Raw genomic sequence first — 25,334 nt, forward strand, 5'->3', positions numbered from 1 at the left:
AACCTTTTTCGCTCATATGACCCAAACGCATATGTCATAATTTGGTGATATCAGAATCAGACAATGATGATGACGAGACTGCAACCGAGCCTATGACAGTAGTTCCCTGTAAAATATACAAGCTATCAAACCTACAAGCTTTCATATCAATAAGGGCAACTCTAGAAACTTTTATAACTCCACCTTCAGTTGTATATTTACACCCAAGAGCCTCTAGGGTGCCTAAAGAGATGAGATTCTTTTTTAAATCAGGAACATATCTAACATTAGTGAGCATCCTCATAATACCGTCATGCATTTTAATTCGGATTGTGCCTCTACCAACATCACACGTGGCATTATTGCCCATCAAAATAATTCCATCATTACAAGATTCATATGTAGAAAACAAATCTCTATTGGGACACATACGAAAGAACAACCCAAATCCAAAATCCATTCATTTTTAGACCTCGTCCTGTCATCAGTAGCAAAGAAAATATTTCCAACATTCTCATCAGCTGCTACACTAGTTTTAGCGGACTTAGTAGTTTTTTCAATAATTTTTTCTTTTTGATTTAATTTATTTTTCAATTTAAAGCAATCAGTCTTAATGTGCCCCATTTTATGACAATATCTGTACTCCAAATTTCTATGTCTGGATTTAGATCTAGAACTGTCAAATTCTCTTTTATCCGTTCTACCCCTGACAATTAGACCCTCAGCCTGATTCTCTCTACTTTCCCCAGTGATATCCCTGTCTATCTGCTTCTTAGATTTTAGTGCAGATTTAATTTCCTGATACGAAATTATTTCTTTTTCATAAATCATAGTATCACAGAAATACTTAAAGGATTGGGGAAGAGAACACAAAAGTAATAGGGCCTTATCCTCGTCATCAATTTTCGCATCTATATTCTCCAAATCCATAACTAAAGAATCAAATTTATCAAGATGTGAGAGTATAGATGTACCTTCAGTCATCCGAAGCATATACAAATTCTGCTTCAAGTAGAGACGATTCTCCACTGTCCTCTTCATATACAAGGCTTTAAGCTTGTCCTACATGCTCTCAGCCATAGTCTTCATAGCTACCTCCCGTAAAACATCGTCAAAGAGATTTAGAATAATGTTTAATTGGGTCTTCTTATCCATACCTGCAAGATCTTCCTTTGATGTATCATCTGGAATATTCTCAGCTCCTTGTAGTGTCAAATCAACTCCGTCTTAAACCAGAATGACCTCCATCTTGAGCTGTCATATGTCGAAGTTGATATTTCTGTCGAATTTCTCGATAACGATCTTTGTTATTGTCATCGTTGCCAAAAGATCCCGAAATCAGGAATCAGGCTCTGATACCATTTTGTTAGAGCTGACCCCAAAAAATTTACTAAAGGATAATTTGGCAACCCAATAAAGACAATAAAGTAGACAAATAAAAGAGAAAAGGACACCAGATTTATGTGGTTCGATCAATTGACCTACATCCACGGACGGAGGAAGAGCAAAACTCTACTATAAAAGGGACAATTATAAATACCTTAGGAAAATATTCCTAGGCCATAAAACATATAAAACTACTAAACAAAAAAAGCGCAAACTATTTTAACTAAATGTAGACTTAATAGAAATTAAACCAAAAGCAAACAATTTGGTTTTTCTTGTGGTGCATCTGGCTTCAAAGCCTAGACCTTTATTTATAGTTGCAATAGGAGATAACAAGCTTGATTTTCCCAATGCAGGACTATGTGGGACTTGCCAAATTAACAGACCCATTTGCAAGATAAGAAACCAAGCTTTGGAGAGATGAATACAAGGAATAGAAGACCAAAAGAATATGATTTGTGTTTCATGATATGTAGGATAGCGATATCTCCATAGATTCTATTACATATATGATAAATATGAAATGTAGATCTTACAGTATCTCCATATAATGGTTTTAGTTATCAAAAAAATCATTAGTAAGGATAATAGATATCAAAATATTATAAATTGATAAGAATATTTAGTTTTACATTGATCGAGGAGCAGAAAAACTAAGGTTTTATAAGTCCGTTGGGCCACTTTTATCTTCAAAAAAGTCTTTTGAAACTCATAAGTTTCAAAAAGATAAAATTGTGCGAGCATGAGTAGAGTAAACAATTCCTTGTAAGTAGTCGAACTATTAATGATCAAATATTACTTATCAAATTGCTTTTAGAAGAAAGGTCATGAGCCCTTGGCTCTCCTAGGCGGTGCCATCCTCAAAGAGGTTTTTGGAACTCACGAGTTATGAAAGGATAAAATCGTGGACACATCAAAAATGAATAATTTTTTACAAGCCTATAATATTGTACCAATAACATCAAACATTGACTTATCATAAATAAAAGAGATAGAGGATAAGAATTCTCAGAAATTCAAAACTCTCATCAACTTATAAATCTTTAAAATTGTTGATCTCTAAACTTCTCATATCTTAAATAAAACTCTTAAATTGATATCTTGTCCTCGTGGCATTTCTATAATATTTTTATGTAAGAAAATAAATAATATAAATAATATCATTTAGTAAAAGAAAAGAAAAGGAAAAAAAGACAAAACCTAATCATGCAATCACATAAAGTTTTACTTAGAAACCATGACTTCAAAAGTACTCCAAAATATTAAGTCCCCATATCAGAAACAACTACACGAGGACAAACAGTACCATCAGTGACATGGGCACTATCTGGTAGGTTCAGTGGGTTCGGACCGACGTTTCCACATCAGTTATTGAGTGGATTGTTGGCTCTCAACTTATGCTAAGAACTTGAATGACAACCATTGCATCCAACAAAAGGAAGAGAATGTTTGCGTAAGGCCTCGGATAATATTATTATATGTTAAAGGTGTTCAAAACATACAATTAAATTAGTATTTTTTTTAGGGTTTAAGCTCATGAGATTATTGATCATCCAATTTAGAATATTTATTCATGGAATACGGTGTTTCATTATATAACCAATCAAAAATACACATCAAATGGATTGGTAAACTGTTTAGGCTTTCTTTCCTTCTAATTGCTAAAGTTCGTTACACTAATTTTTGTGCATTGCCTTGGGGAAATAATTCAGTATCACTCAAAAGATCCCGATAGGTTAGTGAACCCAAAAAACAGAAGGAAATTGTCCCTTGAGACGATGAAAATTCCTTCAAAGGTATTCCCTCACAAGTTTACTCATGTATATGTTGTCCCTACAGTAAATTTGCTTCCAAAACCTTGGCTTCTGAAAAGGAGAAAACCCTAAGAAGAAAGAACAGCAGTCAGCAATTCATGCAGTGTTCTCCATATATGTGTCCATCCACAGACCTCACTCATGGAGAAGGCAAACTACTGACAGCAGCTTTAGATTGACAATATCAAGATCTGCTTGGGCTTGTTTGTTTTGTTGATTGAATCTGACAGCAACTGCATTGGCTAATTCTTCTTCACAATTGTTACGTTAGGTGACTCTGTGCTTTCTTCTGTTGCTTTATATCGTTTTCTCATTGTCTATGAAATCCGGGAAACACAATACAAGGAATTCCATTTCATCAGTGACTGCCAAATAACCTTTCTTTTTTTTTTTCTGAACATGCAGTCATCATAATGTTTCAGTAGTACTCATAATAGCATAGAGTTGCTGCGGTTCCTCATCTTGAATCTTCTCTCGGTGGAAGGTCAGGGTTCAACCATCTTCCTCCGCGAGATGCTAATCTTTTCATCGTTATGTGCATCTCAATCTCAAAGTGCATTGCATATATCATATAAGAGACTTTGATCCTTTGAAAGAGGAGAGTAGAAGTATAAATATCATAATTATATTACTATTATATAAAAAATTTAATTTTAAAAATTAAAATCATAGATCAAATATATGATGTGTACATTTCGATATTATTCAAAAAAAATTTTATTAGATAGGCAAGTAGCACTAGACTCATCATCTCTATTCTTTTTATAAATCTTTTTATTATTCATAAGGTGATTAAATAGAGGATAAGAGAGATTTAAACTAGATATATAATCTCAATAAATAATAGTTCATCCTTAGGAGATTTTATTATTTTATATGTGAGAGCGGAAGGTCTTGGATGATACTTGAGATATCTTTTTTCCATAATCAAAATCTAGTTAAATTTATAATATAGTTTATTTAATTAAATAGAATCTCATAATTTAATATAGATAATATTAAAAAAAACTACTACTGTTGAGCTATAACTTGTAAAGGGACATGGCATGACATGAAAGGAGAATGCATTCTGTCTTTTGCTTCTTATCTGACATGAAGTCATAGCCACAGAAACACCTGATTGGAACTAGAAATGGCCTTTTGTGCAATAATTTTAGACCTCTCACAATCAAAGAAGTGGAATCTGATGTCCAAAAAAATTGATGGTTGGAAATGGCTCATGATTTCAAACAACTGGAACTGAGAGAGATTTCTGATGACTATACGCACTATCTATCTATCTGACTCAACAGCTTACATTATTAAGTTCAATGTTCAGAAACTTATTCTTGCAAAAACGAAGATTATTTTCTTATTTTGTTAAATATAATATAAAATAGAAGTAGCATATTTCATATATTAAATAATAAAATATAACCAACTAAAGGTGTAGAAAATATAACTCTAAAATATATAAAATGAAAGTAACTTATTCAGAATAAATTAGTCTTCCATATTCTTTTTACATATTTAACTGTTTTTTATGGGCAAAACTCACACAAGAAGGCAAAGATATTAGTAATTAGACCTATTCATTGTTACATTTATAACACATTCGATATGAAAAAATTAGCATGAATTTAGTACAAAGTATATAAATTAATAAAAAGTTTAATTATTTTATTTCCTAGTTGTTAACAATAAAGTATATAGTCTGATCATAGATGTGACAACAAATAATACCTAGTTAATCATTCCTAGTTGTTAACAATTAATGGGTTGGTTGTGGCAATTATTGGAATATATGAAAGGTTGGTTTGAGGTTTTTTCTTTCTTTCTTTTTATCAAAAAGGGAGAATCTAAAAAGAGCAAATTGTGAAATATAAAGCAAGGAAAATTGATGAACTTGATAATATATTCTTGTGTGTGCCCTTTCACTTTGCTCCTAGATTCTCCTATCAATCAATGAAACCTCCATGTTATTTCATTAGATTAATAGGGTGTGCAATTAGCCCTAGAATAGGATTTGGGCACATGAAATTTCATCTCCAATTTTGACACCACAACATTTCATATGGTCATATCATGAGAAGTAGCTATGCAGGCTAGTACTCTATAAAAATGACTCAGTATCATTACAAAAGGTCATCTTTTCTTATTTTATCCATACCACTTTTGAACGATAAGATACTCCTCTTGGTCAAGAATTGTGCCACCTACAGAAGAATCAAAGACTTGTGAGCTTAACTTATACTACCAAATTTGAAGCCAATCTTAAAATTATGGTGCTTAGTCTGGTCAGTAGTTGTTGGCTTGACATTGGCCATGCAATTTTTTAATAGTCCAATTTGTGAAATTTGAAATTTTTAGACCATTTCATATTCACTAAAGATACAATACTTCATTAACTGTGCTAATCTTGTTACTCATGATCTTTATATAGAAAATTTAGGGTGAAGATAAAATAAATTAACTAATTTTTTTTTTAAATAATGTTGTACATTACAAGTTGGGCTGGAGGAGTTTCTAAAAAAAAAGTATGAGGATACCCTCTTCTTATTTTGTAAGAAGAAAGTGTCTCTCTTGAGCTCCATCCAATGACATACAAATTAATTAGGGGAGAACAGTTTTAGGATGTATGCCACATTACTATAATTAGAAAATAATAAGCTACTTAACTAGTATCATATTTAGTATTTATTACACTATTTATGTCTAAAGAATGGCTCTAAATTAAAAGCTCATTTGACTTCTTGAAAAAAAGTAATATCTATTAAAAAAAATCATTTTAATGTGATCTTTTCTAGACCTGATCATATAAGGATGTCAATTTACAAGAAGATGACATCCCAAAAGGAACTTTGATAATTGACACCATCTAATTTTTAGTTGGTGTCAAGATGGACCCTACTCTCTCCCCTCCCTATAATTGGTTCAAATTGAACATTAGAAAGAATCTTTTTGTATTAGGTCCATCAACATGCCCAATTATTACTAAATTATGTTATCTTATCCTACTATTTTCACTATAATTAAGCACAAAATAAAAATAATGTGATCAATTAAGAGCATTAGCTTCTCGATTGTAAACTTCCCAATGACGAATGGTGTTTGTCCTCGTCGATTGCATTGCCTGCGAACAAACGATGAAACCCGTGAGAATTTCTTGTGAGATCACTATGATTCCACAGAGAAAGGTATGCACAGCGACAAAATGGTTGAATATTACCTGCTCGCAAGGTGTTCGATGAAATATATTGGATAGCTCCATTTGACCTTGGAGTTAGTTGAGACTCACGAGCGCCGTGAACAATGCTTTGGACCGAGCTGCTTTCTTCCGCTATGCCTCTACCTATAGTTCATAGATCCGCTATCAATTCGATGTTGAGTCATATATTTACGAGGTGCAAAATGCATGCAACAACATGCAAAATTATTAATATTCTCATTATCACGTAGAATCAAATAGGTATTTGTATTCCAACGATAGTTTACATTATGATCTTTTTACCTGCACATATCACAAGTATATCAATTAATTTTTACATATGCATGTCCACTACTTCCCACAGCATCCCATACCATGTGTCAAGCATCAAACCCATACGTTTCAACCGAAAGCAGCCTCCTTTGGACCGATGGTACCAAACTCCGGACTAGAGAACATGCGACGACAGGGCTTTGATTTCTAGTTAGGGATGTGGATGGATAATATTTTCTTATACTTTTTCTTAACCTAGTGATAATTTTAATTTTGTTAAAATCTGATAAGAATATTAGGTATTTATTTGATCATAAAAATCTCACTATTAATTTTTTTTTTATCGAATAACGCCCTTATTTGTTTTTACACCGGTGGCATCGTTTTCCAATAATTAAAATATTATATAATTAATCAGATTCTTTTTTCGGTAACGGCACCGTGCAATCATTCGCAGGGAATGGCGGCCCATCTCTCTGGGCGCACTCTTGTCGGTAGACTCGGATGTGGCGGCCTCCCATTGGCTGTATCCAAAGGATTTGGCTCCAGTGGCGGTCGTTGCTTCGTACGCCTCCTCTCGATGCCTTTGTTGGTTTGGTTTCCCGTGTGCTCTCTCACTCTTTCGCCAGACGCGTCCCCCAAAACCAGGTGCGCCCGATTCCTTTCGTCGCCGCATTCCATTGCTTCATCTCCGTCGCCCGCCCACCGTTCGCTTCTCCAATCATTCCTCCGCCTATAAAAGCTTTTGGCCCGACGCCGGTCTCCGCCGCACACCAAATCCAACCTTTCTCCCCGACATCTTTCCTTTATTGTACAGCGAAAACAGAGAGACGAGGTCGACGAATCTGTACCGTAGTGGAAGAGAGAGCTGACGAAGGAGGTCGGAAGTGCCAAGATCTCTTCTTTGTCCAACATGGAGATACCGAGTTTGTTCCGCTCAATTGTCGAAGGAGAAGAAGAAAGCATAGCAAGGACGAGGTTTCCTCCTGTCCGGAAGATGCTCGTACCAAGTTCCCTCCTTTGATTCAGAACCGAGAAGAACAGAGGAGGAGAAGGGAGAAGGTGCATCCATGGAGGTGTCAAGTTCGTGATTTTACGCGGGAACAGACGGAAGAGGAGGTGACAAGAGAGAAGCGGAATGGGGAAGGAGGCGGAGGACGTCAGCAGAGAGATGAGGAACCTTGTCTTGGGAAAGTACGAGATGGGGCGCGTCCTGGGGAAAGGAACCTTCGCCAAGGTGTACCACGGTCGCGACCTCCGCACCGGCGAGAGCGTCGCCATTAAGGTCATCCACAAGGACAAGATCCGCCGGGAGGCTGGGATGATGGAGCAGATCAAACGGGAGATCTCAGTGTTGCGTCTGGTCCGCCACCCCAACGTGGTGGAGCTTCGGGAGGTGATGGCCACCAAGTCCCGCATCTTCTTCGTTATGGAGTACGTCCGTGGCGGCGAGCTCTTTGCGCGCGTCGCCGACGGGCCCCTACCAGAGGACCAGGCCCGCCGCTACTTCCGCCAGCTCATGTCTGCCGTCCACTTCTGCCACGGCCGCGGCGTCTCCCACCGCGACCTCAAGCCGGAGAATCTCCTGCTCGACCACAATGGTGACCTCAAGGTCTCGGACTTCGGCTTGTCCTCGCTCCCAGAGCAGCTCCGCCAAGACGGGCTTCTCCACACCCAGTGCGGCACCCCGGCATACGTTGCGCCGGAGGTCCTCCGCCGCCGGGGCTACGATGGTGCCAAGGCCGACATCTGGTCCTGCGGCGTCATCCTCTACGTCCTCCTCGCCGGATTCCTTCCCTTCCAAGACGAGAACTTGGTGCGTATGTACCGCAAAGTGCTCAAGGCCGAGTACCAGATCCCGCCGTGGTTCTCTGGCGACGCTTGTCGCCTCTTATCCGGCCTCCTCGTCGCCGACCCGGAGCAGCGCATCTCAATCCCGGCCATCATGCAGCACCCGTGGCTCAAAAAGGGTACTCACCACAAGGATCCCAACCCCGCCCCTCCTCCGCCGCAGGCGGAGCCGGCGGCAGTGGAAGAGGAGCAGAAGCAGGGGACACCGAGGTTCTATAACGCGTTCGAGCTCATCTCCTCCTTGTCGTCCGGGTTCGACCTGTCGAGCTTGTTCGAGAACCGGCGGCCGCCAGGGACGGCGTTCACGTCGCGTTTGCCGGCAGCGGCCATCGTGGATCGGCTGGAGAAGGTGGGACGGGCTCTGGGGTTCAGAGTCGAGAGGACGAAGCCGTACAAGGTGAAGATGTTGAAGGAAGAGGAAGAGGGATGGAAGGGGCGGCTGGGGGTGGTGGCGGAGGTTTTCGAGGTGGCGGCCGGGGTGGCAGTGGTGGAGTTCTCCAAATCTTCAGGCGAAACCTGGGAGTACACCAAATTCTGCGAGGCTGACATCCGCCCAGGGCTGGAGGACATCGTCTGGACGTGGCAGGGTGACGATGCCGGCGGCACCACCAACACCGTCGATGGTCAACGACGACAATGATCAGCTGCGGTGACCTGACTCGGAGCTTGGCTCAAATATATTAGTCTAACCACTACTACTATTTCGATTAACGAGCAATAGTGTGAGAAGCGAGAGCGAGTATGTGAAATATAATTGTTCTTATGTTTAGAGATGGAGCGATTGTGTATAGATTAGACTCAAAATTTTGAAGAGATGACTTCAAGTTTAGAATCGCTCACAGTACTTTTTTCACTTGGAAGGATCTTTTAACGCTTAGGTCTGATAGATAGTCTCTTAGAGTTTGCGAATCGCAGAAGACACACTCCATAGTGGCAATGCTTCCGAGACATACCACATAGAGCTCGAGTGTGACTGCAATCGTTTGCTTGTATCATCTAATATAGTTGTGGTTGACGCAATTTAATGGTCTTGAATTCACAACCATAAGCATGAATCATTAATTAATGTGAGGTAGCTGAGAGGTGTAATGTTTGCTTCCAGAGTTGGATGTTTGGTGGAGGGACACCCACCAAGGACAATAGATTTAGGCTGATCAAGAACAACCATCTCCCTTCTTTTCTTTTGTTTAGGATTTAGATGATCATAAATAATTAGGGCAAGCATAAAGTGAACCAGTTTTGATCTTTCTTCCATCTTAGTATCAGACCATCTTTGGTTTCTGTATGTTCCAGTATGATGATGGTGATGATCGAACATGGATGCTTTGTGGCCACAATTACTGTAGTTGCTTGCACTATAAAGCATAATAACAAGAATTGTGTGTAATCTTCCATAATAAGAAAATTGTACCAGCAACTGAGATGTGCTACAATAACCAGTCATTTTTCTTCTTCTTCTTCTTCTTTGTCTTCCTCGAAGATGATCACAAAGAATTATGGAATTCAGCAATTCAAATATCTCAATGACTATCTTTGGATTTTGTACATAAAAAGGTATTATCAAGTCCCTTTGTTATTTACATGAGAATTCCTCAAATCTCTTGATCATCATGAACTAATTTTCTTTAATAAAGTTGGACAGAATAATCCTAGAGGCATGCATTATTTTGGGTTGCAGCTCAAATCAAGCTCATGCTGGGCTCAATCAACTTAATACCGACAATGTATTGGGCCTGGATCTAATTTGTTTTGACAAATAATATAATACCAACCAATGTGTTTAATATATGCAGCAATTATAGAAATATAATATTTATCATTTATGTAATTTATTATTTGTTAATCCATGTTATTTAGATAGTTAATCGACTATATTTTGAGTTAACTACTCTTAAAGGGGCAAATGTGATGATGCTTCAAAGATTTCACTACACTAGTCACAACTTTTATGCTATAAACATTCAGATTAGCCAGTAAAAGATGATCAATTGATGAAATTATCACACCAATGCTATTTATGCAGTTAATTCATTCATGATATCCCTTAAAAAAAAAACTTTCATGATACTAAGATGCAAGATTTGGTAGGGTTTTGTTTGTGAAGATCAATAAGAGGATGATACTGAATAAAATAATAGAAGATAAAAACAATAATTGAAGAAGCTTTATTGAAGAAGCTTTATTGTAGAAATGAAATAGTTTTAGCTTGAATATATTAACATGTTACCTCTCCTATTTTTACAAATTAGGAGATGTTCCCTCTCCTATTTATACAAATTAGGAGAAAGGATTTCCCTAAACAGAATAGAGGATTTTTCTCAATAGAGAGATTTCCTCATGTAGTTAGGAAAATCTTATCTTCTATCATGCCCCCGCAAGATGGTACTCCTGATAAGGATACTGATAGGGGCAAAAAATAAATAGGACATGACACACCGGATTTGACATAGCACCGCCCAACGTCAGCCACCCCTGGGCGGCACACTGCCCCAGGGGGCGAGTATTAACGCCGACGTAACGTGCATCCTCGCTCACCACACCCGGACGACCTCATCATCTGACCCCGCACGACCGGACGAGGCAGAGGAAGGCGTCGACCGAGGCTCGCCATACCCTACAACAGCTCGGCCTTCCATGCAACGTCCACGATGACGACGGACGCTATCAGGCGCACGGCCCTGCCCCGGCAGGGTAGCGCATCAGATAACATCGAACTCGCCTATAAATACCCTGGGGCTCCAAATGAGCAAGGTAAGCGCAAAAAGGCACGACTTCACCCAAAATCCCTCTCCTCATCACTAACTTGATCGTTGGAGGGGTCGGGCCGAATCGCCGACCCGACCTGTGTGCAGGTACTCGAGCGAAGCCAATCCGACCCGACGGCGCGAAGCATTCCAGGCGGATCCTCCGTAATCGGCCGCCCCAAGACCCCGAGAGGAGCCTCGCTTGATCCTAGGCGTTCGGACCCCTGAACCAGCCGCGTCGACCCCAAGGCGACGGCTAAAAAAGTTACTTACCGTAACAGATTGGCGCTAGAAGGAGGGCCGCTCGAATGTCAAGTGATCAGCGAACCCTCTTGGGTGAGCCCTCGGCCGTCGGGCTCCCCACCCCGGGGGAACACCCCCCGCACAACAAAACTCATGACGAGCGCCCAGCAGCGGCGTCAGAACGTTACTGGCAATTGTTCAATGACCCAGGCCTGTCACCTCCCAACGGCGTACCCACTGGCCCATCGCCGGTGTCCCCCGAAGCCTTTCACGACCTTGCTCACCAAGTCCGAGCCCTGACGAGCATGGTGTAGACCATCATCCCGATCGTCTCCCAGCGGACTCCTCCGCACACTACTCGGCCTTCGCAGCAACAGGAAACCCTTGTCCAACCTCACGTACCCCTTCCCGAACTCCCTGGCACGCCTCGGAACCCGATAACTCGGCCCGGGAGCCGGGAGGCGGAAGACACGGCCAGCCGCCCCGAGCGCGGGGTTCCGTCTGCCGACTCTACAAACACCCTACAAGCTCAGCTGCGCCTCGTCAGCCAAAGACTCGACGAAGTACAACAGGAAGTCCGTAAGTCGAAAGGAGAGCTTGGGGTAGACGGACAGCAAGGATCCCCCTTCACCTCCGAAATCCAAGATCAGGCCATCTCGTCACACTTCCGCCTCCCCTCGCTGGACGCATACGACGGCGCCGCGGACCCAGCAGACCATGTGGCCGCTTTCCGCGCTCAGATGGCGCTATACGGGACTTCCGATGCCTTGATGTGCAGGACGTTCCCGACAACACTGCGGGGTCCGGCCCGCGCATGGTACAGCAATCTGAAGGCCGGGACCGTCGCCTCCTTTGACCAACTCGCTAAGGATTTCGAGCTTAGCTTCTTGGCGTACGCCCGACCAAAGCCGTCCATAGCACTGCTCCTCGGGCTCAACCAGAAGGAGGACGAACCCCTCTCCCATTTCGTGAACCGCTTTACGACGCAAATCCGCGGACTATCGGATGCTCACCCCTCTCTCTTGATGCAGGCGTTCATGACAGGCCTGCGGCCCTCCAGGTTTTTCTGGTCGCTCGTGGAGCGGCCCCCCGTTGCGATCCCAGAAATGCTCCAGCGTGCCGGTCAGTTCATCGCCGCGGAGACTTGGATGGCCGAGAAGCGGGAGGAGCACAAAAAGGTCAAGTCGGAGCCGCCCCGACAGCAACAACCCGCCGCCTCCCGGTGAAGGTTGGACAGACCCGACCCAAGGTCTCCTCTTCCCACCTTGAATTCATCCCGAACTGAAATATTCCTACACGAGAAGGGGAAGGGGCTGCTCAAGGAACCTCTCCCGATGAGGAGCCCGCGGGAGCTCGCAGACCGTTCGAAGTATTGTCGATTCCATCGGCAGCACGGACACGACACCGAGCAGTGCCGCGAATTAAAGAGGCAAATCGATGGGCTTATCCTCAGAGGACACCTCAGCCAGTACCTCCGGTCGAACAAAGAGCAGTCGCCTTGCCCGGAGGGACCCGTCGAGCGACACATCGATGTGATAGCCGGGGGTCCCGCATCAGGGGAGGCTCCACGTCTGGCAGAAAGGCGTATGCCCGAGCCGCTCCCGACGAAGCCTCGGGACACGGGCCCGAGCCCGAGATTACCTTCCCAACCGGAGCCGCTGAGCGACCCGACCACGACGACGCCCTGGTGATATCTGCCAGGGTGGCCAACGCACAGGTGAGAAGGATCATGGTCGACACGGGGAGCTCGGCCGATATACTCTACTTCGACGCCTTCCAGAAGCTAGGCTTGGCCAGGGAGAACCTAAGCTCAATGTGCTCAGCGCTCACCGGGTTCACGGGAGATTCAATATCACCCCTGGGGGCTATTACTCTAGCCTTGACTCTGGGGACCCCACCAAGGTCGAAGACGGTGATGACCACTTTCCTGGTCGTCGACCTCCCCACTGCTTACAACGCCATACTCGGTCGACCGACCCTCAACAAGGCCAGAGTCGTCATCTCAACCTACTACCAAACCATGAAGTTCCCGACTCATGCTGGAGTCGGAGAAGTTACGGGAAGCCCCCGAGAATCCAGGTGGTGCTACCTGACCGTCGTTTCTTTGCACAAGAGGGCCAGGACCGAACCACCACTGGAAGATCCGCGGGAAGCAAAAAAGACGGCCCCCCATCCCGAGCCGAGCGGGTCCACCATTGACATTCCTTTGCAAATCGCTCGGCCAGACCAGACGGTCAAGATCGGATCAGAACTGCCCGAGCGGGAACAGGAGCAGCTCGTTGGTCTCCTGCGGGAAAATGCCGATGCCTTCGCCTGGTCCCTATCAGACATGACGGGCGTCGACCCAGAGGTCGTAGAGCATCACCTCAACATCCCACCTGACGCTCGCCCCGTGAAGCAAAAACCCAGGCGCCAGGCCCCTGACCGACAACGCGCCATACAAGAGGAGGTGGGCCGACTCTTAGCAGCAGGCTTCGTAGAAGAAGTCAAATATCCACAATGGCTGTCCAATGTAGTCCTCGTGAAAAAACACAATGGAAGCTGGAGGATGTGCGTTGACTACACCAGCCTCAACGATGCATGCCCTAAAGACTGCTACCCCCTCCCAAAAATCGACCAACTGGTCGATGCCACAGCCGGGCATGCGCGCCTCTCTTTTATGGACGCCTATTCGGGATACAACCAGATCAGGATGGCGCCCGAAGACAGAGAACATACCGCTTTCCTCACCGACCAAGGGGCATACTTCTACAAAGTCATGCCATTCGAGCTGAAAAACGCTGGGGCCATGTACCAAAGGACGGTGAACAAGATGTTCGCCCATCAGATCGGGAGGAACATGGAAGTCTACATGGACGATATGATTGTGAAAAGCCAAAGAGTCGGAACGCACCTTGCCGACCTGGCCGAGGCGTTCGCCACACTGCGCAAGTTCGGCATGCTGCTCAACCCCACAAAATGCGCTTTCGGCGTGGCCTCCGGCAAATTCCTTGGGTTCATCGTGTTGGGAAATCATAGGGGGGGCGACATCATATGCGCAGCGGAAGAACAAGAAAACAAAAATCCCCGATTCCCAAAAAGATGTTCATCGTCGTGCGAAGATTGGTGCGCAAAATCCGCAAAAACACAAAAACTGCGTATAGAGATTGTGTTACCTAGGGAGATCGTATATCCCTGTTTCCTTGCAGATCCTTAGGAGAGGGTGAAGGAGGTCAAGCGTCCTCCTCTCTAGCGGTGATCCACACAGCAGGGTTGCGACGACGCTCCTCAAAACTCCAGGCCTACTCTGAGGTGGAGAGGGAGAGGAGAATAGGAAGGGCAAGCAAAGACTCTAGCCTATGAGGCTGTGAATCCCTCCTATTTATAGAGATCCCGTGTCAAAACCCTAATGGGTCCTTTCCCTAGTGGGTATTGGATCTGCATCCAATAAGACAAGGGCTCCGTCGGATATCTCATATCCGAACCTCTACTCATCGCAATGCCTACCATATGTGTGTGACCCTCTAGGCCCAATATCGAGCTGGCCGTGAGTCATACCTGTCAGAACTCCTTCTAACTAAGTGAATTATTATCTCTGTAATAATTCACTCGACTCATCGACTACGGAAGTACTAGGCCACTACGCCGTAGTCCCCAGACGATACAGGGGAATCCAATCCATTGGACCTGTCTGTCCTCAGTTACCATGTACCTATAGTCCCTCATCCATCTAATATCCCAGAGACCGTATATCGAGCATGGTGCTGTCAGACCCATACGGTTTCTACTCGAGTCTCGCTCTAATCGGATTCTCCCGGAGAACTCTTTCTCTCTCAACCCGAATGACCCTGGCCAGGGATTTGTCTGAGCAAGAACACATGGGATATTCCACTCATGATACCGAGAGTGGATGATCCTCTATCGACACTCAATAGCCCTCGTAAGGTCGACTACCACTCCCAATGACCAGCTGTACTAGATCTGGGAATAGCCAAACCTATAAGTCTGGTATCAAAGAGTGGAGCACTCATACAGGACATCCTTGGTGTCTCAAGTCTAAGAACCAGATACACCACTAGGACTACGGAATCGTTGTCTGACAATAAGGCATCATCAACCATCCAGCATTCCGTAAGCGGATCAATCAGTGAACTCATTCTCCAATGAGCACCTGTACTGTATCCCTAGTGTCCCTACACGAGCAGCTATGAGACCAGCTGCATCCATCATATGGACGGGTATACAGCACACCAGTCTATCCGGTTATCACGATGTCCCTCTCGAGTAACCTATGACCGGGATTATTTAGGATATGTGTTTAAAGGTGAATCGATCTCATTATCGTGATCTCATCACGATCCGATTCCCATTGCACAAATCCAAGGACATCACAATATATATGCATTTATGCAATAGTTATAAAGTGATATATGCCAAAATATAATAAGCAAAAAGATTCTGTATCAAGTCACACGTGCCATCACTCACGTGATTGGCTTGCTGGGCACTTATGACTAGCAATCTCCCACTTGACCTAAAGCCAATCACCTATGTGTCTGATCCCCATCAGACCCCTGTGACGCTCAAAGACAATCTGAGACAATGGCTTTGTAAGTGGATCTGCAATGTTATCTTCGGATGGAACTCTTTCCACTGCTACATCTCCTCGGGTCACGATCTCTCTGATAAGGTGGAACCTCCTCAGAACATGCTTAGATTTCTGATGAGACCTAGGTTCCTTCGCTTGAGCAATTGCCCCGTTGTTGTCGCAATATAGGGAAATCGGCTCCTCACTATCCGGCACGACTCCCAAATCTGTGATGAACTTCTTCAACCAGACTCCCTCCTTTGCTGCATCTGATGCAGCAATGTACTCCGCCTCTGTGGTCGAGTCAGCAGTGGTATCTTGCTTGGAACTCTTCCAGCACACTGCTCCTCCATTCAAGGTGTACACATACCCTGAATTCGACTTGCTATCATCGACATCAGACTGAAAACTTGAGTCAGTGTAGCCTTCAACCTTAAGGCTATTACCTCCATATACTAGTAAAAGATCCTTAGTCCTTCTCAAGTACTTAAGGATACACTTTACTGCTTTCCAGTGCTCCAAGCCTGGATCCGCCTGATACCTGCTCGTGACACTCAGAGCATGCGCTATATCAGGCCTAGTACATAGCATGGCATACATGATAGACCCTATTGCTGAGGCATAAGGTATCATATCCATGTTCGCCCTTTCTTCTGGAGTCTTTGGGGACATACTCGTAGAAAGCGATATCCCATGTCTCATCGGTATGAGACCTCTTTTGGAATTTTCCATGCCAAACCTTTTGACAATAGTTTCTATGTACCTGGACTGGGACAAGCCAAGCATCCTTTTGGATCTATCTCTATAGATTCTAATCCCCAAGATATAAGATGCTTCTCCTAAGTCCTTCATGGAGAAGTGTCTAGATAACCAAGCCTTTATTGTAGATAGCATTCCTATGTCATTCCCAATGATGAGGATGTCATCCACATATAACACCAAAAAGCTAATAGCGCTCCCACTTACCTTTCTGTATACACAAGGCTCATCTTCGTTCTTAACGAAGTCATAAGATCTGATTGCCTCATCAAATCTTATGTTCCAACTTCGGGAAGCTTGCTTTAATCCATAAATGGATCTAAGCAACCTACACACCTTATCTGGGCAGTTCTTGGACACGAATCCCTCAGGTTGCATCATATACACCTCCTCCTCCAGGTTCCCGTTGAGGAATGCGGTTTTCACATCCATCTGCCAGATCTCATAATCATAGTGTGCTGCAATAGCCAATAGAATTCTGATGGATTTTAGCATTGCTACAGGTGAGAAAGTTTCGTCGTAGTCAACACCTTGCCTTTGACGATACCCCTTAGCCACTAGCCTTGCTTTATAGGTCTCTACCTTTCCATCTACTCCGATCTTTTTCTTAAAGATCCACTTGCAACCGATGGGTACAATACCTTCGGGTGCATCAACTAGGTTCCAAACCTTATTGGAGTACATAGAATCCATCTCAGAATTCATGGCTTCTTTCCACTTCCCGGAGTCTATACTCATAATAGCCTCCTCGTAGGTCTGAGGATCAATATCCTCTACATCCTCTGCTCTAATATGTCCCACATATCTCTCAGGAGGATGGGATACTCTATCAGACCTGCGTAAAGTTGAAACTTGTGTATTAGATACCTGAACAGACTCGGGCTGTAGAGTGGTGCTTGAGCTTGGTTCTCCAACCTCGCTCAATTCTATCATTCTCCCACTGTCTCCGTCAAGAATGTGTTCCTTCTCAAGGAACACTGCTCTCTTAGCTACAAAGACCTTTTGGTCCTCGAGATGATAGAAGTAATACCCACAAGTTTCCTTGGGGTATCCCATAAATTTACATCGCCCTGTCCTTGATTCTAACTTATCGGGGTTGTGTCTTTTAACATGGGCAGAGCAGCCCCAAATCTTAACTACTTTAAGATCAGGCTTCTTCCCTTTCCATATCTCATATGGTGTAGACACCACCGACTTAGTTGGAACTCTGTTTAGAAAGTAAGCTGCGGTTTCTAGGGCATATCCCCAGAATGAGATGGGTAGGTCAGCGAAACTCATCATGGACCGTACCATATCTAATAATGTACGATTTCTCCTTTCAGAGACACCATTGAGCTGAGGTGTATAAGGAGGTGTCCATTGGGATAATATCCCATGGTCCTTGAGGAAGTGAGTAAACTCTGTACTTAAGTACTCACCTCCTCGATCTGATCGAAGAGTTTTGATACTCTTTCCAGTCTGGTTCTCCACCTCATTCTTATACTCTCTGAATTTCTCAAAGGCCTCGGACTTGTACTTCATTAAGTACACATATCCATACCTTGAGAAATCATCAGTAAATGTAATGAAGTAGGAGTAACCTCCAATGGCATGAGTTGACATGGGTCCACATACATCACTATGTATGAGTTCCAACAACTCAGTGGCTCTCTCTCCAGTTCCACTAAATGGAGAGTTGGTCAGTTTTCCACGAATGCAAGGCTCACAAGTTGCATATGACACATAGTCGAATGGATCTAGATATCCATCATTTAGCAACTTTTGAATCCTTCCTTCATGGATGTGACCTAGCCTACAATGCCACAGGTATGCACTGTTCAACTCATCTCGTTTCCTTTTGGACACATTTATATTCATGATATGTGGAGTGGTGTCTAACATAAATAAACCATTATGCAATGTTCCTTTCGTGATGATCTTATCATCTAATAATATCGAACAACCATTGTTCTCAAAAACAAATTTATATCCACTAACTGTTAAACATGAAATGGAGATAATGTTTTTGATAATAGAAGGAACAAAATAACATGCATCTAATGTAATAAAAGCTCCACTAGGCAGATGTAGAGCGACCTCGCCAACAGCTAATACAGCAACTTTTGCTCCATTATCCATCTTGAGGTCCATCTCGCCTCTCTCTAGTCTCCTAGGCCTTGCCAGAACCTGCAACGAATTACATATATGATAAGCACTACCGGTATCTAATACCCATGTGTTATCATAAGAGTCTGACAAATAGAGACTGATCATGAATATACCTGAAGCTTCATCAAGCTTTTGTTTCGCCCTTTCTGCAAGGTACTCTTTGCAGTTTCTCTTCCAGTGCCCATCTTTACCACAGTGGAAGCACTGGCCTTTGTCCTTTGTTGGGTCTTTCTTAGCAACCTTTGCTTTACCTTGTTTGCCCTTGCCCTTTCCCTTCTTAAGGGACCTTTCTGCTTTCCTTTTCTTTCTGGTCTCACCAGTGTAGAGAACTGGCTTCTCTTTCTTAATAGTACTCTCTGCCTCCCTCAACATATTGAGGAGCTCTGGGAGAGTCACCTCAAGCTTGTTCATATTAAAGTTCATTATGAACTGTGAAAAGGAATCTGGTAGGGACTGAAGCACAATGTCCACACACAAGTTATCCTCTAGGACCATTCCTAGACCTGTGAGTTTCTCTATCCACTCAATCATCTTTAGGACATGGTTCTGAACCGGTGTCCCCTCAGTCATCCTAGCGCGGAAAAGGCTCTTGGATATCTCATATCGTTGAGTCCTTCCCTGTTCCTCAAACAATTTACGGACATGTAGGAGAATGGATCTGGCATCCATCTTTTCATGTTGTCTCTGTAACTCTGGAGTCATAGAGCCCAACATATAGCACTGAGCAAGAGTGGAGTCATCAATGTACTTCACGTAGCGAGCGATCTCATCCTCGCTTGCCCCTTCTTCGGGCGTAGGCATCACTGTATCAAGGACGTACACGATTTTCTCCGCTGTGAGAACAATTCTCAAGTTACGGAGCCAATCCGTATAATTTGGACCAGTGAGGCGGTTGACATCAAGTATGCCACGTAAGGGATTTGAAAGCGACATTTTCTGAAAATAAAGATGTAGCAAAAATGAATAACATGCAGATTTTGCAAGAAATAAACTATCAAGATATGGACTTCTATCTTAATATGCTCCCACTATTTTACTAACGAGTCACGCGACACCCTCAGCACGTGAAACGGAAGTCTCCGGCAGACTTCTAGTGGGGATCAGGATCCAATCAGCGTCTTAGTGTAACCTCGAGGGACTCGACCAATCACACTAAGCCTAAAAGGTAGACAACTCTTGCCGATCACAACTCCTTGTGATTCCCGTCCTGTTCGACCTCCGAATCACCATGGCCTCGAGGGACTCGACCAACCATGATGCTCGGTTAAGTCAACACCTTCGTTACAAGATGAGTCTGATTTGATGATATACCCTCGAGGGACTCGACCAAGCATATCATGCCCTCAGGTCACCGGTGACATCTCTATGTCGTAAGCAAGATAGCGAATCGCGATATAGGTGAGTCTCGAGGGACTCGACCAACTCAACCTACACCGGGATTCGGTTCCTACTCATAACGATGGAAGGCCACGTGGGTCAATCTAATTGCCTCACGTTTACCGACTTAATATTATCGAGAGATGTTTCTATGATTTGGTCTCCTAATATGACATGTCACACATATACATATTTAATATATATCTACATCGCATGCAAATATATATACATATCTAGTATGTGTATAAGCAATCACACCAGATGATCATGGACCACAACCTAATATGATTAGGCCCGAGCCAGTAGGCCTAATCACTCACATCAAGATCTATGTGTGCAACGGTGCATCTCCATGCCTTGTGATCGTCCATCTCGTCCTCGTTGGTTCCGTCGACATCTTGATGCATCTCCATGCATCACGATCGTCCGTCTCGTGGGTCCCGCTATGGCTTCCACGCTCCCGCTGCGCCTCCTCATGTGATTACAACTTAATCATAGGCACGCAGGCCCGACAATAAACGAGAAATATAATGGAGGTTCGCAGACCTCAATAATAATAATCACAAGTACACACATCACACGGTCCATGATCATCCGTCCACTCATCATACATCACATGTATAAATAATCATCATCATGTAGGACTACTAGATAATAATAAAAATAATAATCAACTAAACCTTTTAATTAATTAATATTTTCTGAAATCAGGGATATATAGGGAATTTCTCAATTCCTAAGGGTATTTTCGTAATTTGGACAAAAGACAGAAACTGGAATTTCTCAAATTCCGAGGGGCAAAACTATCTTTTGCGTAGAAAACCCTAATACCCTTTCCCCTTTTCGCTGCTGCCGCCGCCGCCACCCTGCCGGCGGCGGCCTGTGCGGCGGGGCGAGGGCACTGCCCTCGCCTGCAGGCGGCACGCCCGCTGGCGGCGATGCCGCTGCGGGTGGGCGCCCTCTTCGGGCGCCGCCGCCTCCGCGGGCGGTTCTGCCCGCGAGTCAGCGCCCGCAGGTGGTGCTGCCTCGCTGGCGGCCGCCCCTGCGGGGTTTTTGCCCGTGGGAGCAGCGGCCACAGGCGCCGCTGCCCTGCGGTGCCTCAGCCCGCACTGCTGCCCCGCGGCGCCTCTGCCCGCGGGCTCAGTGGCCGCAGGCGCTTCTACCGAGCGGGCTCCCAGCCCCGCCGGCCGCAAGCCTGCTGCAAGCAGACCGCCGGCCGGCTGCTGCAGGCACAGCGCTTGCGCATGCGCCGGCGCTGTGCTGCCTGGCTGCGGCTGCGGCTGGCTGCAGGCATGCAGATCGAGGGCAGCAACTGTTGCTGCCCTTCCTTGCTTTTGCGTCAACGATTTTGACGTCAATATTCTTCCTAAACACAACACACGCAGTTCAAAAACCAATCATTCGCACGAACAACCTGGCTCTGATACCACTGTTGGGGAATCATAGGGGGGGCGACATCATATGCGCAGTGGAAGAACAAGAAAACAAAAATCCCCGATTCCCAAAAAGATGTTCATCGTCGTGCGAAGATTGGTGCGCAAAATCCGCAAAAACACAAAAACTGCGTATAGAGATTGTGTTACCTAGGGAGATCGTATATCCCTGTTTCCTTGCAGATCCTTAGGAGAGGGTGAAGGAGGTCAAGCGTCCTCCTCTCTAGCGGTGATCCACACAGCAGGGTTGCGACGACGCTCCTCAAAACTCCAGGCCTACTCTGAGGTGGAGAGGGAGAGGAGAATAGGAAGGGCAAGCAAAGACTCTAGCCTATGAGGCTGTGAATCCCTCCTATTTATAGAGATCCCGTGTCAAAACCCTAATGGGTCCTTTCCCTAGTGGGTATTGGATCTGCATCCAATAAGACAAGGGCTCCGTCGGATATCTCATATCCGAACCTCTACTCATCGCAATGCCTACCATATGTGTGTGACCCTCTAGGCCCAATATCGAGCTGGCCGTGAGTCATACCTGTCAGAACTCCTTCTAACTAAGTGAATTATTATCTCTGTAATAATTCACTCGACTCATCGACTACGGAAGTACTAGGCCACTACGCCGTAGTCCCCAGACGATACAGGGGAATCCAATCCATTGGACCTGTCTGTCCTCAGTTACCATGTACCTATAGTCCCTCATCCATCTAATATCCCAGAGACCGTATATCGAGCATGGTGCTGTCAGACCCATACGGTTTCTACTCGAGTCTCGCTCTAATCGGATTCTCCCGGAGAACTCTTTCTCTCTCAACCCGAATGACCCTGGCCAGGGATTTGTCTGAGCAAGAACACATGGGATATTCCTCTCATGATACCGAGAGTGGATGATCCTCTATCGACACTCAATAGCCCTCGTAAGGTCGACTACCACTCCCAATGACCAGCTGTACTAGATCTGGGAACAGCCAAACCTATAAGTCTGGTATCAAAGAGTGGAGCACTCATACAGGACATCCTTGGTGTCTCAAGTCTAAGAACCAGATACACCACTAGGACTACGGAATCGTTGTCTGACAATAAGGCATCATCAACCATCCAGCATTCCGTAAGCGGATCAATCAGTGAACTCATTCTCCAATGAGCACCTATACTGTATCCCTAGTGTCCCTACACGAGCAGTTATGAGACCAGCTGCATCCATCATATGGACGGGTATACAGCACACCAGTCTATCCGGTTATCACGATGTCCCTCTCGAGTAACCTATGACCGGGATTATTTAGGATATGTGTTTAAAGGTGAATCGATCTCATTATCGTGATCTCATCACGATCCGATTCCCATTGCACAAATCCAAGGACATCACAATATATATGCATTTATGCAATAGTTATAAAGTGATATATGCCAAAATATAATAAGCAAAAAGATTCTGTATCAAGTCACACGTGCCATCACTCACGTGATTGGCTTGCTGGGCACTTATGACTAGCACATCGTACACGAAAGAGGAATTGACGTCAATCCCGAGAAGGTGCAGGCGATAATCAACATGCAGCCCCCCCGGACGATGAAAGACCTGCAGCAACTTAACGGAAGTCTTGTCGCCCTGTCTCGTTTTCTCGCTCGATCGGGCGATCGTTGCCTCCCATTCTTCAAGGCGCTCAAAAACTCGAAGAACTTCCGATGGACATTAGAATGCGAGGAGGCTTTCAAGCAAGTAAAGCGACACTTGGCCAGCCTCCCCCGGCTCGCCTCTGTCTCCCCCGGCGAGAAGCTGGGTCTCTATTTGGTGGCCTCACCGCACGCAGTCAGCTCTGTCCTAATCAAGGAAAGCTCCGGCCAACAACTCTCGGTCTACTACATCAGCCACGTCCTGGGTGGACCCGAGGAGCGTTACCCACCGATAGAAAAGCTCGCGCTCGCCCTGGTGCTCTCGGCTCGGAAGTTGCGCCCCTACTTCCAGGCTCACACGGTGGAGGTCATCACCGACCAACCGCTTCGGCAGGTCTTAACCAAATTTGATGTTGCAGGACGGCTCCTCAAATGGGCGGTAGAGCTCGGCGAGCATGACATAAGATACGTGCCCAGGACCGCCGTCAAGGCCCAGGCGGTAGCTGACTTCATCACGGAGTTAACTCAGACAGGGGACAGAGGTCTCGAGCAAACCCCCGAAGCTTGGACCCTACACGTGGACGGCTCGGACAACTCAAGGGGTGACGGCGCGGGACTGGTTCTCCTCGCCCCTGACGGACACTCATTTGAGCGCTCCCTCCGCTTCGGGTTTAAAGCAACTAACAACGAGGCGGAGTACGAGGCACTCCTAGCAGGACTAAGGCTGGCCCTCGAGATGCAGGTGGCCGCAATACGCGTCCTCACCGACTCGCAGCTCGTGGCCGAACAGCTCAGCGGAGGATACGAAGCTCGGGACGCAACCATGGCGAAATACCTGGCGCGGGTAAGGGACCTAACCGACAAGTTCCCTTACTTCACGTTGTCTAATATTCCGAGGGAGGAGAACGAGCGGGCCGACGCGCTAGCTAAGCTGGCGTCAAAGCCAACCTCCGAAGCATGGCCGGAGGTTGAGGAGCTTCCTAATCGCGCCATTGAAGTGGCGGCTACGACCCCAGGCAGTGCACCGATCATGTGGGTACAAGAGCTGCTGCGCTTCAAGCGGGATGGAACCCTTCCCCTCGACGAGGCCGCTGCTCGGCGCCTGCGCCGTACGCACGCGTGGTACACCAAGGAGAGCGGTCGGCTCTACAGACGATCCTTTACCTATCCCCTCCTGTGGTGCTTGGAGCCTGACAAAGCCCAGACGGTCCTGGCCGAAACCCAAGAGGGGGTTTGCGGCGAACACATAGGCGGGCGGACCTTGGCACACAAAACACTCCGCCAAGGCTACTACTGGCCGACCATGTGCCGGGACGCGAAAGCTTACGTACAGCGGTGCGGTTCGTGCCAGCAACATGCCCGCGCGCCCCGACAGCCCGCGGTACCGCTCAGCCCGATCGATTGCGTGTGGCCGTTCGGGCAGTGGGGCTTGGACCTACTCGGGCCCTTCCCACCGGCTTCGGGGCAGCGTAAGTACATAATCGTAGGAGTAGACTACTTCACGAAGTGGGTCGAGGCCGAGCCGCTGGCAACAATCACGGAACGTCAGGTGGAAAAGTTCGTGTGGAAAAACCTAGTGACCCGTTTCGGGTTGCCCAAGACCATTATTACAGACAACGGACCTCAGTTCGCCGGCGGAAGATTTTGGGAATTCTGTGCCGGTCACAGCATCCAACTAAGGTTCAGTTCGGTGGCCCACCCTCAGACGAATGGGCTGGCGGAGGTGACCAACTGATCCATCTTAGACGGATTCAAAAGAAGAGTGTCCGCAGCCTAATTGGCCTGGACGGACGAGCTCCCCAGCGTACTGTGGTCGCTGCGCACCACTCCCAAGGCCGCGACCGGAGAATCCCCGTACAGCTTGACGTTCGGGACCGAAGCTGTCTTGCCGCCCGAGATGGCTGTCGCCACCCTTCGGACAAGGAGCTATGATGAGGAAATCTCGAACGAGGGACTTCG

The 25,334-nt window shown here is 45.6% G+C and overlaps 3 protein-coding genes across 3 annotated transcripts; all 3 read left to right on the forward strand.

Moving 5' to 3' along the window:
• The first annotated feature begins 7,232 nt into the window (after positions 1-7,232).
• Positions 7,233-9,343, forward strand: LOC135617294 (CBL-interacting serine/threonine-protein kinase 5-like). Its single transcript, XM_065117361.1, has one exon. The coding sequence runs from the start codon at positions 7,778-7,780 to the stop codon at positions 9,128-9,130; it is 1,353 nt and encodes a 450-aa protein (XP_064973433.1). The 5' UTR covers positions 7,233-7,777; the 3' UTR covers positions 9,131-9,343.
• A 3,468-nt stretch (positions 9,344-12,811) lies between these two features.
• Positions 12,812-13,168, forward strand: LOC135616351 (uncharacterized). The gene has a single exon (XM_065115537.1). It carries the CDS (start codon positions 12,812-12,814, stop codon positions 13,166-13,168), a length of 357 nt encoding a protein of 118 aa, XP_064971609.1.
• Positions 13,169-13,206: 38 nt separating this feature from the next.
• Positions 13,207-25,110, forward strand: LOC135616352 (uncharacterized). Its single transcript, XM_065115538.1, has 2 exons — positions 13,207-14,471; positions 23,271-25,110. Exons 1-2 carry the CDS (start codon positions 13,207-13,209, stop codon positions 25,108-25,110), a joined length of 3,105 nt encoding a protein of 1,034 aa, XP_064971610.1.
• The last annotated feature ends 224 nt before the right edge of the window (positions 25,111-25,334 follow it).

Source organism: Musa acuminata, chromosome BXJ2-7 (assembly GCF_036884655.1).
Source record: "Musa acuminata AAA Group cultivar baxijiao chromosome BXJ2-7, Cavendish_Baxijiao_AAA, whole genome shotgun sequence".
Classification (NCBI taxonomy): domain Eukaryota; kingdom Viridiplantae; phylum Streptophyta; class Magnoliopsida; order Zingiberales; family Musaceae; genus Musa; species Musa acuminata.

Excerpts from the sequence above, each read along its gene's own strand:
- LOC135617294 (XM_065117361.1), top strand. The coding sequence starts at position 7,778 with ATGGGGAAGGAGGCGGAGGACGTCAGCAGAGAGATGAGGAACCTTGTC.
- LOC135616351 (XM_065115537.1), top strand. The coding sequence starts at position 12,812 with ATGAGGAGCCCGCGGGAGCTCGCAGACCGTTCGAAGTATTGTCGATTC.
- LOC135616352 (XM_065115538.1), top strand. The coding sequence starts at position 13,207 with ATGGTCGACACGGGGAGCTCGGCCGATATACTCTACTTCGACGCCTTC. Across the intron at positions 14,472-23,270 it reads GCCTCCGGCAAATTCCTTGG|AGGAATTGACGTCAATCCCG; the intron begins GTTCATCGTGTT and ends CGTACACGAAAG.